This window comes from Strigops habroptila, chromosome Z (genome assembly GCF_004027225.2).
Source record: "Strigops habroptila isolate Jane chromosome Z, bStrHab1.2.pri, whole genome shotgun sequence".
NCBI lineage: Eukaryota > Metazoa > Chordata > Aves > Psittaciformes > Psittacidae > Strigops > Strigops habroptila.
In genome coordinates, this window is record NC_044302.2 from 75,264,189 (window position 1) to 75,278,302 (window position 14,114).

Sequence of the window (14,114 nt, forward strand, 5' to 3'; positions counted from 1 at the left end):
TTCTCAAGCAGCATTGATGCCAGCCTCCAGGTGTTGATAAAGGTCTGATGAGTAGGGGAACTAATTAAAGAAAAGGTGGATGTGCCAGATATTAAGTAAGTGGAAAGGCAAGATGTCATCACAGCCCTGCCCTCAGATGGGCTGTCATGTACCTGACTTCATGCATCACAGCCACTGTCTATTCACAAAACCACTTGTGTGTGTTTTTGCAGCAACGAGGTGCACTGAGGACGGCTTATAAATAATCTCATACCTAATGGAAAAATGAAATAATGAAAAGCAGTGCATAAAAGCATGAAGCCAGGAAAAACTGGAATTCGTCAGCCAGTTTTGATGTCTCCCCCTGCTTTTCAAGTCACAAGTCTTGAGGTTTTTAGTCTCCTTCCAGGAAATGAATGAGATTCATAGCCCAGAAAGGGTTTAGTCATTTCTGTCAGAGAGAAATATTTGTTTTTAGTTTATTGTTTTGAACACAGGAAAGGATTCAGGTGCAAGGAAGAACAAAAGGATTTATTTAATGTTTAAAGCAGACTGTGTTTGGCTCAGCTCTGTGTAAGTCAAACAGAGCGTTTCAGCTGGAAAATCAGGATGTGATGCAAAATAACGTCCTGATGGTGCATATCTATTACAGCACCACCTGCCTTGCAGTAGCTGACCCTGTATGAATAAGATGTCTTTCAAATCTTAGGAACTGTCGGGTTTTTGTCTTGGTGGAAATGGTGTTTTATACCATTTAGATATGAATATGTTGGAGAAGCCTTATGTTTTCCTTTTTCCATATCTTCTTCCTGTTTGCCACTGAATGCAGTTGAATTAATGATGTTTTTTCACATTTTTTAAATTCTTGATGGTTTTCTTTTTGTCATTGTTTGTTTGGCTTTTTTTTTTTTTTTTTTTTGCTTGTTTTCCAACCCATTGTGCCACATTCGAAATCTACCTCAAGAGAAGGAGGAAAAAAAGTAAAAAGTGTGGGAAAATTTCATTTGTTCTGTCACGGTGAGAAGCTGTAAGAGGAAGTTGGTGAACTGAAAATCGTTCTTAAAAGTGCTCAAAATGAGTTGTTTCAGAATGTTCGCTTTTTTTTAGTGCAAATATTTTCTTTTTAGAGTGTCTATTTAAAAAGCTTAATATCAGTCATCATGTCTTTTTTTTTTTTTATATTGCACAGTTTGGAAGGGGTCTTTGGAGGTGGCCTGGTCCTACCCTCCTCTAGCTTCAAAGTTGGATCAAGTTTGAGCACCTCCAAGGATGGACAGTTTGTAACCTCTTTGGGTGACCTGTCCCAGTGTTCGGCCAGACTTGTGGTGAAAAAGACTTTTCTTGTATTGAAAGAGCATATTTATTTTTCCATTTATCCTCTCAACTTCACAATTTGTATTTCAGATTTTAGTATCATGAAGCTATTAGTAATTGCTTTATGTCATCAGCTTCTGCTCACTCCTGGGCAAGCCAGGTGGGAGTAGTAAGAAGAGAGTAGTACAGCAAACACATAGTCTATAGAGGTGAAGGATGGGGAGGAATACGAGTTGCTGTTTCTAACAAAGTGCATCAGGGGTGAAAACAGGTGATGGAGCTGCCTTGTGGTTCTGCTACCGCGTGCATTCAAGCTAGCCATGAACAAATTTGGCTTAAGGCTACATGGAGGTTGTTAGGTCGGGCAGGTAAAACATTGTTAGTAGAATATTTATGGTGAGATAATAGAAGTTATTGTTGTAGATGGTGTTCAAGACCACAAAGATTAATTACTGTTTATTAATTATTTTTAGAACTAGGTTCTTTTGTAACAGACTTTTCCATACTGCATTGTTTTTAAGATTTGGCCGTCAGAAGAGTAACTTTATTTGCTGCAGTGTCCGAGCAGAGAGAAGGCTATCCTTCTTTAGGGAAGGCTTCCTAAGGGCTCTGTTTTTGCTGAGTGGAAAAGTCCTGATCTTACCTGGCTCAGAGCAAGTTTATCTGGCTCTTTTACAGTGTTACACAATATACATTGAAACCCAGTGGGCCTGGGCCAAAGTTTTAATCAGAGGATGGAGTTCAGATTAAAGTTTGCTTTTCTGTTTCTGCATTTTTAATCTGAGGGTTGGAGTGTGGTTAGTATGTAATCAGATGCTTAGTGTGCTTAACACTGGTTGATATATTTGCATGTATTTTAGTTAGATGGACTTATGTACTGGCTGCTTATTCACACTGTATATAGAAAAATCGATGTAGTTGGAGGTGTCTCAAGAAAGCAGTTTGATGTCTAAAGAGGGACTTCAGCAGAATTCAAGTATTCCAGACTAAGGCGCAATTTTGAAAGCTCATTTTTTAGTGAGCATTTTAACCTGGAAATGCATAATGTTTGTTCAAGGCCTATGTTTTGAACATGCTCATTTCCTGGACATCTAAACTTGAACTTCCGGGTGTACACATAAACATGCCAGACAAGCAAGTGCTGATGCCTGATATCTGGCGATGCTCTGCCAGGATCCAGACTGGTGGCATAGCCTTGAGTCTGCTAGCGTCTTTGCCGGGGAGACTTTCTGAAGTACAGAAATAGCACTGGGACTAGTGCAAAGCGCAGATAATGCTTTCAATCTCTAGGGAAGAAAAATAGAAATGCAGAAAGGGAACACACTGGCACACGTTTGTACTGTGTCTGAATGGTTAGGGCATTCTCCAAGCGAGACGCACAGGCTCCCAGCATTTTTATTATTTTTTTTCTCCACATCTGATGGCAGTATAATGAGAAATGCTGAAAAAGGTCCTAACAGCAGAGACTTCTCCCAGCTGATGTTGTGCCTCAGTCAGTCTGCTGCTTTCTTGGTCTTCTGCTGCGCATCTGTGGAATTTCCTTCTGGACCATGACCCATTTTCAGTTACTCTGCAACAGAGGAGACAACGCATACTCCCACTGGATGACTGATCAGAGGAAGTCTGAAGATGTGTGTGGGTTCACATCCCATCTGGAGAAGGAAGTTGAACTGAGGTCCCCGTTTTTCATGTGGCATAAGAGCCATCATTTCCACTATCTCTGGATGGGTTTTGGGAAGCCTGAGCCCTCTTCATTTAAATGTTCCTCTACAGAAGAAGGTCTCGGATCCAGGCAGGCCAAATTGTTTGATGAGTTTTAAGATGTGGATTGCAATCAGATCCTCATGCTTCCATATTCCCTATGGGCTGACTTTAGCCAGCCACTCACTCACTGAGTGGGTTTTGCTCTTGTGAAACCGCATCTGAAATGCTGCATCCAGCTCTAGGGTTCCCAGCACAAGAAAGACACGGACCTTTTGCAGCAGGTCCAGAGGAGGACCACAGAAATTATCAGTGGGCTGTGAAATTTCTCCTATGAGCCTGGAGAAGAGAAGGCTCTGGGGAGACCTTGATGCAGCCTTTCAATATATAAAGGGGGCTTCTAAGAAAGATGGAGGCAGGCGTTTATCAGGGCCTGTAGCAGCAGAACAAGGGGAAACAGTTTTAAACTGGAAGAGAGTATATTTAGAGTGAATATAATGAAGGAGTTTTTTATGATGAGGGTGGTGGGACACTGGAACAGGTTGCCCAAAGAAGTTGTGGATGTCTCGTTGCTGGAAGTGTTCAAAGTCATGTTGATGGAGCTTTGGGCAAGCTGATCTAGTACAAGATGTCACTGCCCATGGCAGGGAGGTTGGACTAGATGATTTTTAAATGATTGGGTCAGATGATTTCTGACCCAAGTCATTCTTTGGTTCCATGCTGCTGTTTACCAAAGCAGTTCTACAAATGCTTGAGTTGGATTCAGTGGACATGAAGGTTGTATGTGCTTGAAAACTTTGAAACGTATATGCCATTTCACTTGATAGGAATGTAAACACTGTAATTCATATTAATTTTGGTAACTAAAATGCAGCAATGATCACTGTCTCCAAAGACTGAAACTAGAAATATTTTGCAGAACTTTGAGGGAAAAAAGGCATAGTTCACTACTTTCCTCTGTGGCCTAGAATCCTGCAGCAGATCCTGTGTCCAACTGGGCACATTTTGGCCTAGAATCTGAAATTGGGAGACAAAGAAAAAAATCTATTGCCCAAAACCTGGAAGGAAAGTAAGTATTGCATGGACATGCTAATGCACTAGATCACATTTTGGCTACCCACAAGTAAGAGGGGAGTCTGAAGATGACTTTATTTTATAAAGTAATGACGTGTTCTAGAAATACTTAGGTACATATTGTAAATATGTTTAGTGATATTCGGGTATAAAGAATTCCCCCTGCATCTTGTTAATGTGTCTGTGTCTGTTAGAACTGCAGTGAAACAGGTTTCAGATGCTACATGCAGGTTTGCTGGCTGTTACAGTGAGTCTGTGTTCTGAAGCTCCCTTGAACTCTGATGTCTGGAATTTATTTCATTTATTTCATGAAGGAAGCTTGACCTGGTTTTCCTGGATTTGATGCTGTTGAAAGTTTTGATTCCACTTGAAGTGGAAAGGTAGAAGTCTGGGTGGGTTGCCACGGAATAGTCAGAGCAAAAACTCATCACCAGTGGAGATTACACAGTAGTTTTTCACTGTAGAGTGGTAGAGCAAGTTCCTTAGGTTCCTTGCCATTCTGGCTTTGTGAGATGAGAGAGAGAGCTTTTTTAATACTGCAACATTTCAAGTCCAATGTTTTCAGAGGAGGATAATGATTTTACCCCCCCTAGAGTGGGCATTCCAAAAGGTCCAACTTTGGAGAAGGCAACTCTCCTGTTAGTAAGATGTTAGCTGAGACATGACAAGCAGCCTTCTGTTGTGTAAAAGGAAGCTGTGAAAGGAAAGGAATGATGTGGGTCTTATGCCCGTGTTGGATGGGACAAGAAGCAGCAAGCTTATGCTGAGAAAGGGTGAGCTAAGTTAGGCATTTGAAATCTTTGCAACTGCAAGGGTAAAATTATCCCTTGTGTAGATTGCCTGTGGAGGTTATGAAAACCTCTTGTATTTGGAAGTTTTTAGGACAGATGAGACAAACATCTGTCAGGAGCTATTCAAGTTGAACCAATCCTGTGTTAAGGCAAAGAGTGGATGAGAGACCTCTTGAGGACTCTTCAAGGTTGTTTTTTTGGGGTTTTTTTTATGATTCTATACAATAAATATTCCTGACATTTTCAGAGGGAATACTAAAACTGAATAGGAGTCAGCCATGAGCCACTGTATTTGCGTGTGACTACATGATACCTTTGCTCAGTGCTTAAGTATTTCTGAAAAACTCTTGTATTAGCTTTTGGCTATGTAACTGCTCTTTCTATTGTAGGATTGCTCTCCATCAGACATTTTATCTTGTAGATATTGATGCAGAGAGGAAATTTGACAGCAATTTGCTATTGATTTTAACTGTATTTACACAAAGGAGTGTACGTACCTATGTATGCTTCAGGTGCTTCACTTTTCCTTTGCTATTGGAGCGCATAATTTTCAATAACGTGTTCTGAACTGGTTGCGTAACAGGGAAGAAAACGTATGTTGAATCAGGATGATAAATTTCACTGGAAACCTAATAGATTTCAGCCAGTTGTTCTAAGAGCTGTAGAGTAACTGCCTTTAAATACTTGACCTTTGTGAATGTACCCTTGTATTTAACTTCATACCAAAATGTCAGTGTAAGGAACAGGTTGAGTGGCTCTTGATCTTAATTTTATTTATTCCCTTTAATTTGCAGAGGCTTTGTGTTTGAGAATGTATGTAGACAGATAAACCCATCTTTGAACAAAAGCCAAGTAAGGGCTTGGGTAGAGAATCAGCATCTAGTGACTAACTTATCGTTGTGTACGCATTTATTTTAAGCTTCATCCTGTTGAGCTTGATGATTATGTGCTAAGAAGTGAAGAGGAAGTACTGGCAGGTGAGGTCACCTTTCTGAAAAGGGAGACACAAGAATTATCCTGTATATTTTACCCACATGAGTGTCAGCTTATGGCTTGCTATACTGCTAAGGATCTCTCGCAGTGCTGCCTTGAAAAATCACCCCCACCTCCTTTTGTTTTTTTTTTTTTTTTCAATTTTGGTACTTGGCCATGCTGCCAGATGTTTTTATGTTGCTGAGGCAATGCAAAGCAGCTGGAAAATTGCCTGTTAACTATCTTCTGAAATATATTGGGTCATCTATTGTGCTTAATGTTGTACTACATACAAGGAAAGAGAGAAATACTGAGATTATCTAATTCAAACTTTTTTCTGCACGTAGGTCAGGGCAGTCCCAAGCACAAATACAGGCTGGGCTGAGACTGGGTTGAGAGTAGCCCTGAGGAGAAGAACTTGGGTGTGTTGGTTGATGGAAGCTCAACATGACCCAGCAGTGTGCGCTTGCAGCCCAGAAAGCCCAACTGTGTGCTGAGCTGCAGCAAAAGGAGCATGGCCAGCAGGTTGTGGGAGGTGATTCTGCTCTCCTAAGACCCCACCTGCAGCACTGCGTTCAGCTCTGGGGCCTCCAACCCAAGAGGGAGTAAGTCCAGAGGAGGGCCGTGAAGATGATCAGGGGACTGGAGCACCTCTCCTGTGAAGACAGGCTGAGAGAGCTGGGCTTGTTCAGCCTGGAGAAGAGAAGCCTGAGGGGAGACTTTAGAGTAGCTTCCAGTGCCTAAAGGGGCCCTACAAGACATCTGGAGAGGGACTTTTTACAAGGGCATGTAGGGATAGGACAAGGGGTAATGGCTTTAAACAGAAAGAGGGTAGATTTAGATTAGATATTAGGAGGAAATTCTTCACTATGAGGGTGGTGAGACACATGAACAGTTTGCCCAGAGAAGTTGTGGCTGCTGCGTCCCTGGAAGTGTTCAAGGCTAGGTTGGATGGGGCTTTGAGAAACCTTGTTGAGTAGGTGTCCCTGTCTGAGGTAGGTTTGAACTAGATGATCTTTAAGGTTCCTTCTAACACAAGCTATTCTATGATTCTGTGGTTCTTTCATGAAATTAGATGGCATTTGGATATCCTAGTTTAGCTCCATAGGTGGAACTTAACTGTGTTGATTTCAGTGAAAGATGGATTCTGCCAAAGTACTCTTGTAGGTCTGAGCCTGAGCTGTGATATTTCTGCAGATGATAACAAGGTTTTTTTCATGCTTCCTAGCCAAGAAAGTGCTGGGGTTTGTTACACATAATTTTGTTTGTTTGTTGTGTTTTTACAGAGCCTAAACATAAAGAAACTCTTCTCCACCTTGTGATGAAATTGGGCTTGGTTAAGCTTTCCCAGTTCTTAGCAGCCCAGCCTGGAGGTTCATCAGCATTAGCATTACCTAATGATGATGGAGCAACACCATTAGATTTGGCTTTACAAAATGGACACTCTGAACTTGTAAAGGTCTTCACAAAGTGAGTATAATGGTTTGCCGCTTCCTCTGAAAAACTCCTATCAATTAAGGTATGGGGGGAGTACTGGTGGTTTTATCGAGAGTTGATTATTTTGTGTTGGTTTCTGTTGCTTTTTGCCTTTATTACCATTTTAAGTGGTAAACTTCTATTTACAATTGAAGGAAGTTTATGTTTTGCATCCTTCATTACATTTGCAAGTAAATTAACAGTCAATTAAGTGACAGAGGACCAGCTGCACCATCAGGTACCTTTCCCAGCACTATCACAACTGAATACTTTTACATTACCAAAAAGTAAAGACGCCCCTTAAAACACATATAGACAAATATTTATATATAAACAGAACCATAGGACCTGACTTTCACAAAACTTCAGCATAGTTTGTGACCTCTGTAACGCTCAGGTATGGATGGATAAAGGAGTGTCAGCAGCAAAGCCAGGGCTGCAGCTATGACTATTTTGCCAGAGAGCTTCCACACTGATAAATGACTTGAAGTAATTTCTGGCACATTTAAGCTGTCTGAAGTTTCCTATATATGGACTTGAGGAGCTCTGTGGGGTGTATGTGTGTGTATGTGTCTTGGGGTATGAAATGTTCAGCATCAGATGCCCCTTCTCACTGTTGGCTTTTATTTGCAAATAGAAAAATACAAGAATTGGGTTACATTTTTATTTGGTATGTGGCTCTTTTGGTTCTGGCTCCGTGCAGCTTATACTTTATGTGAGACTTAACCTGTACTTCAGTTTGAAAAAAACCCCTTAAACACTGGTACAGTACATAATGTTCTTGTATGTTATCCTAATGAATGTCTCATTTCTGTGTAACATCCAAACAATGCTGTACTCTCTTGAGATACTTTCTGTTCTTCAGTGTTGTGGGATAAAGAACCTGCTAGCTGCCAGTTGTGTCCTACTGCTATATATGGCAACATTAACAAGAAAAGGTACTATTGCTAATTTGCAGCAATAAGGAGAAATAGGTGTTGTCAAGGCTTGCTCTTTGTTGCTTATTTTACTAATGAGTAACCATCTAGAGCTGACAATTGTTCCCTGCTGATGGCTAGAAGTAGCTGCGTGTTCTTATGCCTGAATAGAGTAACTGGTAAGTATTTGTTTGCCCAGCTGTGATTTTGGTGGATGTTTCAGATTTTCTGCCTCTATTTTTTGCAGTGGGTACATTGGGATCCTGATGGGCTATGCCAAAGGCGAGCCGGAACCTCACTGTGGCTGTGCTTTCATTCTACCTGTGTGCAGAGCATCTGCTTTGGTTTAAAGTGTATGTTGTTCCAGTTTCCAGGGCAGTCACTCGCTTGACATTTCAAGAGTGGAGATCAGTGAGGGTGCTCGCGTGCAGTTTATTCATTCATCAGGAGCTCTAACACTGACATTTAGCCACACCACGCAGCACTTGCTGGAGTCGGACATTAAGCTCTTCAGAAAATACTTCTGGGACAGACCTCTTCTTTACCAGGTAAATACCTGTGTAGTTCAGGGGATTGTCCAGAGATTTAATTCAATAATTTCTAACTATAGACTCTTTAGGCTGGATTTGTTTTTCTTGAGTAGCCGTTCAGTTTAAGCTGCTTCTGTCATTAATGGCCAGCGTAATCACAGGATTACTGTCGTGGGCTTCTACTTTGCCTAAGTGTAGCACACTGTATGTGTGAAGTTGGAGGATAAGAGATGTTGAGCACTTTATCAAAGCCTCCTGTACCTCCCAGGTGGTTTGTGAATCATTGTGGACTCTATAGTGAATCTTTCCTGCAATCTCTGTGTCTTTAATTGCATTGCCATTGTATTCACATTAGTACTTTGAAATATATAATTTAATTCCATTCTTTTGTCTAGTAGTGTAATGTCTGGGAGTCTTTATCAAGAGCCAACACCACTGTATTATTTACAGCAGAAATACAGAGTGCAGACTTTTGCTATAGAGTTTAGTTATGGCTTAGTAGGTCTTATTTTACTATAAGGTATCTAGAGCACTGCTGTGATACTCTTCAGGATACCTCTCAATTTCTGTGAAGTAAAGAGGAAAACACTTGAAATCACATGATCTTTAATAGCAATGCAGGTGCTCAATTATGGTTTTAGATCGAGAATACATAACTATAAAATTAGTGAAATAAAACCACACTAAAAATAGGCTTTTCTTTTTTTTTTTTTTTTCCCTGATCTTAAAATCTTTCCATGCTTAAGTTGTGTTTTCATACTTGTATGATGATTTTCTTTGGGTTATCTTTATTGCAGTCTGCATGGGTTTTTTCTTTTTTTTTTTAGCTTAGAATGTGATCCGCATGTTATTTTTAGCACAAAAACTTGAGGTGTGATGTATTGTATAGACCTTATGTATACTCTTGTATAGCTACACTGCCAAGATTTTGGTTCAAATACAAAGCAGTTCTTCTGTGTTTGTAGCTTGCAGAATACCTACAGTTTGTGTGTAGCTTTTCCATGGAAACAATAGTAAACATAATAGCAAATCCAAGACTGTAATAAAGAATGCATTGTTATTTGTATCATTGACTCTTTCTTGCACTCATCAAATCCTTGTTCTTCCTTCAGTCTTTGAAATAGCAAGAGAAAGTGTGGTGTGGTAGATGTTTGCATGGCTCTCAGAGACAAAGACTCTTTAAAGGCTGCAAAATTCTGCACTTGGTATTTTCAGGAAAAAGCTACTACCTTTCACTTGTGGGTTTCCCTTTTGCTCATTCTGCTACCTGCAGCAGTCTAGATCCTCCATTGTGGGGACCCTGTTCCCCCCCTGCCCAGTGTTAATATCGCACGACTTTTAATAAAGCAGAAATAAGCCAGAATAGTTGGGAAGATCACATGGTTTAGTTCATTTGCTATACATCAGATATCATCCTGAAGTGTAGGTGAGGGGATGATCAAACTGTCATGTTTAGCCCATGTTTTATGCACAAAAGTTAAGGTAAAATTATATTTTTTTTCTGTTGCAAACAAGGCCTTGCAGCCCTTAGCTGGATCCAAAGCATAAAATGGGCAGTAGAGATTTCATGATACATAGTCTTTTTAAAATAGAGGTAGAATTTATTGCTGTACTGGAGTATTCAGTTCTTCTACAGCAGACTAAGACTGTACATCTAGTTTATTATATCTTGAGAGTGCATAAATGACCACATTGCTGTTTTAGGCTGGCGTCAGACACGGACTAAAGAGAAGGGGCTTGTCTCAAATATGGCGGCACGCAGCATTGTGTTTGTATGTGTGCAGTGGATGGCTTAGGGAGCAGCACAAACTATTTTTGCATTTATTCATGCAAAAAAATCCCAATCTTTCTCAAATATGTTTTTTAGTCTCTGCTCTGTGGGTTCTTAGTCCCTTGACTAATCCTTACAAGTCTAAAAGAGTAATGGAAAAGTTAAAACAACTTGTCAGTAAGCTAGTTACCCATACAGGAGCTATTCCTTCACTGGAAACCTGCAGGGGGTCCGCAGTTCAAAAAGTGTAGACCCACGGGTTTTGTGGCTATGCTAGGCAACACAGAGGAGAGATTTTTGAAGATGATGAGGAAGAGCATGGTGGAATTGCTTGAGCTCTCTGCAACCTCCTTGGGGCAGAAATCGCTGTGGTGGTAGCAGCAGCCATCACTGAGTCCACATGGTTCATCGTGCACCTCCAGCAGAGCCCCAAGCAGCCTGTGGAGGTGACCCATTTGGCTGTGTCCATTGCTGGAGGCAGCACAGCCAGTGCAAGGGAGAGGCGCTCTGTGAGAGGAAAAGAAATCCGGGGACTAATGGACACATGTGAAATAGTGTCAGGGTATTAAAAAAAAAAAAAGGCCAAATCAGGATCATAACCCAAAATGATTAAGATAACTTATGATAATGTAAGTAATTTTGTTGCCTGGTGGTGGGCAGATATAGTAGTTTCCCAGGAAGCAGTAGATTTATTTCTGCCTGGCAGGTATAGGAGTAGGAAGGTGTCTCACACACAAACAGAGGATCAGAAAAAAATGTAATTAGCCCCACTGAGGTGGGGGTTATAGCTCGCTTGGCTGCTTTCAAATCAGTTTGGCTGCAATATTCAGCCTAGAGTAATCTCTCACTTTTTCTTTCATACTCAGGTTACCATGCCTTTTTTCTGTTTGTTGCTCTGGTGGATGGCAAATACACAGCAACCTAACTAAAGGGAAGAACTAAAAGCAAGCAGAGTTGTAGATGAAACTACTCAAAAGGAGACATTCTGTCCTCCACACCCTTTGCTTATAGTCTTTGAAAGTGCTAAAATAATGCAGTAAAATTTAGCCTTCTCTTGAGCAGGAGTCATTAGTCTCTGTGTGTATCTGAATGAGGAGGTCAGTCCAGCCAGGGGTCACGGATGCAGGGAGGGAGTGGCTCCTGCATTCCAGTTGGGTTTACCACGTAGTTAGTGTTTAGTCCTGGTTTAGGTTCTTTGTATTACCTATCCATCAAAATTTCTTGCTTTATAGAGATGCTCTCAAGGTTAACCAGACTTCTCAACAGAGTTGTTATGCAAAGCTGCTGTGCTGCTGCTCTCATAGAGAGGGCAGTTATAAACAATGCATTATAAACGTTAAATCTCATCCTTTAGCTCCCTTGTGTATTGTAACCGGGAGGTAATTTGTCTCTGTAGTTGAAAATATTTTACCAGTTTCCCTCTTGAGGAATTGCTACTGTTTACTTTGGAGGGTAACCGATAAAATACTCCGTGGAATCTCTCTCAATCATTTTAGTAATGCTTTAACATGTTTCTTTGCTAGTCTTTGATATTGTTTTTGGGTTTTTAGATAAATGTCATAGGCATCAAGTATAGTTACTGTCATTTTGATTTTTTTTTTTTAATAGAGTATTAATTCAAACCAAGTTGAGACGGTGGAAGGTCCAAAAATTCCCTGCACTACAGCAAGCCATATAGAAGGTACAGTTTTTTATTCCATAATTTTGCAGTCTTTAAAAGCTTTAGAAAGTTGGCACAAATTCATATACTATTTATTTATTCAGGAAGATCACGTGTTTCATATGACATTAGAAATCTGTAAGTAGACAACAGTGGAATACACTACAAGAGTTGCGTAAATCGTAATACTCCTTACAGAGCATAGCTTTTCCGGTGTCAGACTGAAATTGTGCACAAAATATTATGGCATTTATAGTGACCAGAAAAGCCTCAACTAATTTTATTGTAAGAGCCAGAAAAATGTCAAAAGTTTCCAGAAGAGGGCAGTGTTTAACTGAATGAACAATCCAGCTTGCAAAGTCCAGTAAAGCCAAACAACTGAAGTTAATAAAGATAGGAGCAGAACAATGTTTGGTGTGAATAGTTTTTGGGACCCAGTCCAGACTTCTTAATGTGGCAAATTTCCCATTAGAAAGTCAATATTTTGATGAGCATTTTACCTCTATAAGTATTGTGGGACTATGCTTGCTGATGAGAATGCTCTTTCATTACCAGAATATGTCCTGGTATGCATTGGAGCAAGCATGTCTTACAGCTGAAAAGAAAACCACAAAAAAAGCATCAGAAGTATGACACTTCGGGCATTTACGTATAATTGTTAGAAATTAATTAAAGGTTTTCATCAGTTGGCCATTTGCTTGTGTGGCTGATGCTGTATATTTGGATGAAGCAACAAGCTGAAAACTGTGAGCTCTGCAAGAGGCTCAGTCTTGCTCAGGGGCAGTGCTGGAGGCAGCCCTACTGAGGGCAGCAGAAATGCGAGTACCTGCATAAACTGCTGACAGGACCAGGGCCAGACTAAGGGAAAGGAATGGGACTGACGTTCCAGGTGGCATCTGCTGGAAACTTTTACATAAATGGATAAAAATGGGGACACAGACGACATGAAGCTCTTGTTTAAACAGCCTTTTTTAGTGCTGGAAAAGGGAGTTTTATACCCAACATTTCCAGCAGCATTTTGCCATTAAAAGGTAAATTTATAGAGAAATGATAAGCAGTTGTTAGCAGTTGCAAACTATGCATCTGTTATTGTAAGTGTAACTGGCAATTTACCATATAAGGTTTATGAATTACTTTGGTGATGCAGTGTGCAAACATTGACTGTGGGTATTCATCTGACCAGTGTGATCTTTGTGCTGCTCCTCAGGGGTAGAAAGTGAGTAGCCTGGATTGGTAGCACTGTATGTGGCAGTAGCTTGGGCAATACAACTTCTAGGTGATGATTACTTTGATACTTTTCACTAAAAGCAGTTTTAATTCTGGCTGACTTGGCACAAGCAGATAATGACCATTGGTGGATATTGGTTGTCCAGAATGAGGATCACCAGTTCAGGACATCTAGTCTCATTTTGGATTCTGATTGTAAAGTTTTTCATCCCCTCTTTACACCAAAGACATTTGACATAGATATTGGCATAGGCACATGTACCTATTTGTGTTTTCAAGGGAAGTTACATACTTCTGTGCCTTTACGTGTCAGAGTTCTTTTGTGCCTGTTTAAAAAAAAACCACCCATAGTTCAGCAGAAAGAAGCAAAGTATGCCACATTTTGGTAGTACACAGGACCTATACAAACAAATTGTAGTAATCATGCTTGCACGCTTTGCACTTTGTGTTATCTACTTGTAGACGTGAGGAGCCTATAGCTACTGTTTGTACGCTGATGGGCAGCAAAGTTTTTTAATCTTCATGGGTTTTGATACTGTCATTGGTTACTGTATTTCTATAAATGAGACTTTTTGGGGTTTTTTTTACCTCTTTCACTAACCACCACCAAATCCAGATACTGAAAAAGCATGGATGATGGTTACTGGTGACCAGTAGCCTCTCTTACACTCTCCATTTACCAGCATTTTCAAGACTGAGTTA

The 14,114-nt window shown here is 40.4% G+C and overlaps 1 protein-coding gene across 20 annotated transcripts in view; it reads left to right on the forward strand.

Moving 5' to 3' along the window:
• The window catches only part of ARHGEF28 (Rho guanine nucleotide exchange factor 28), a 122,337-nt gene that overhangs the window by 33,868 nt on the left and 74,355 nt on the right, over positions 1 to 14,114 (forward strand). For all 20 annotated transcript variants that reach the window (XM_030511919.1, XM_030511920.1, XM_030511901.1 and 17 more), the window contains 3 exons: positions 7,118 to 7,301; positions 8,592 to 8,772; positions 12,134 to 12,206. In XM_030511919.1, the coding sequence (XP_030367779.1) occupies positions 7,153 to 7,301; positions 8,592 to 8,772; positions 12,134 to 12,206 (403 nt within the window). In that variant the 5' untranslated portion in view covers positions 7,118 to 7,152. The remainder of the gene's footprint in view (positions 1 to 7,117; positions 7,302 to 8,591; positions 8,773 to 12,133; positions 12,207 to 14,114) is intronic.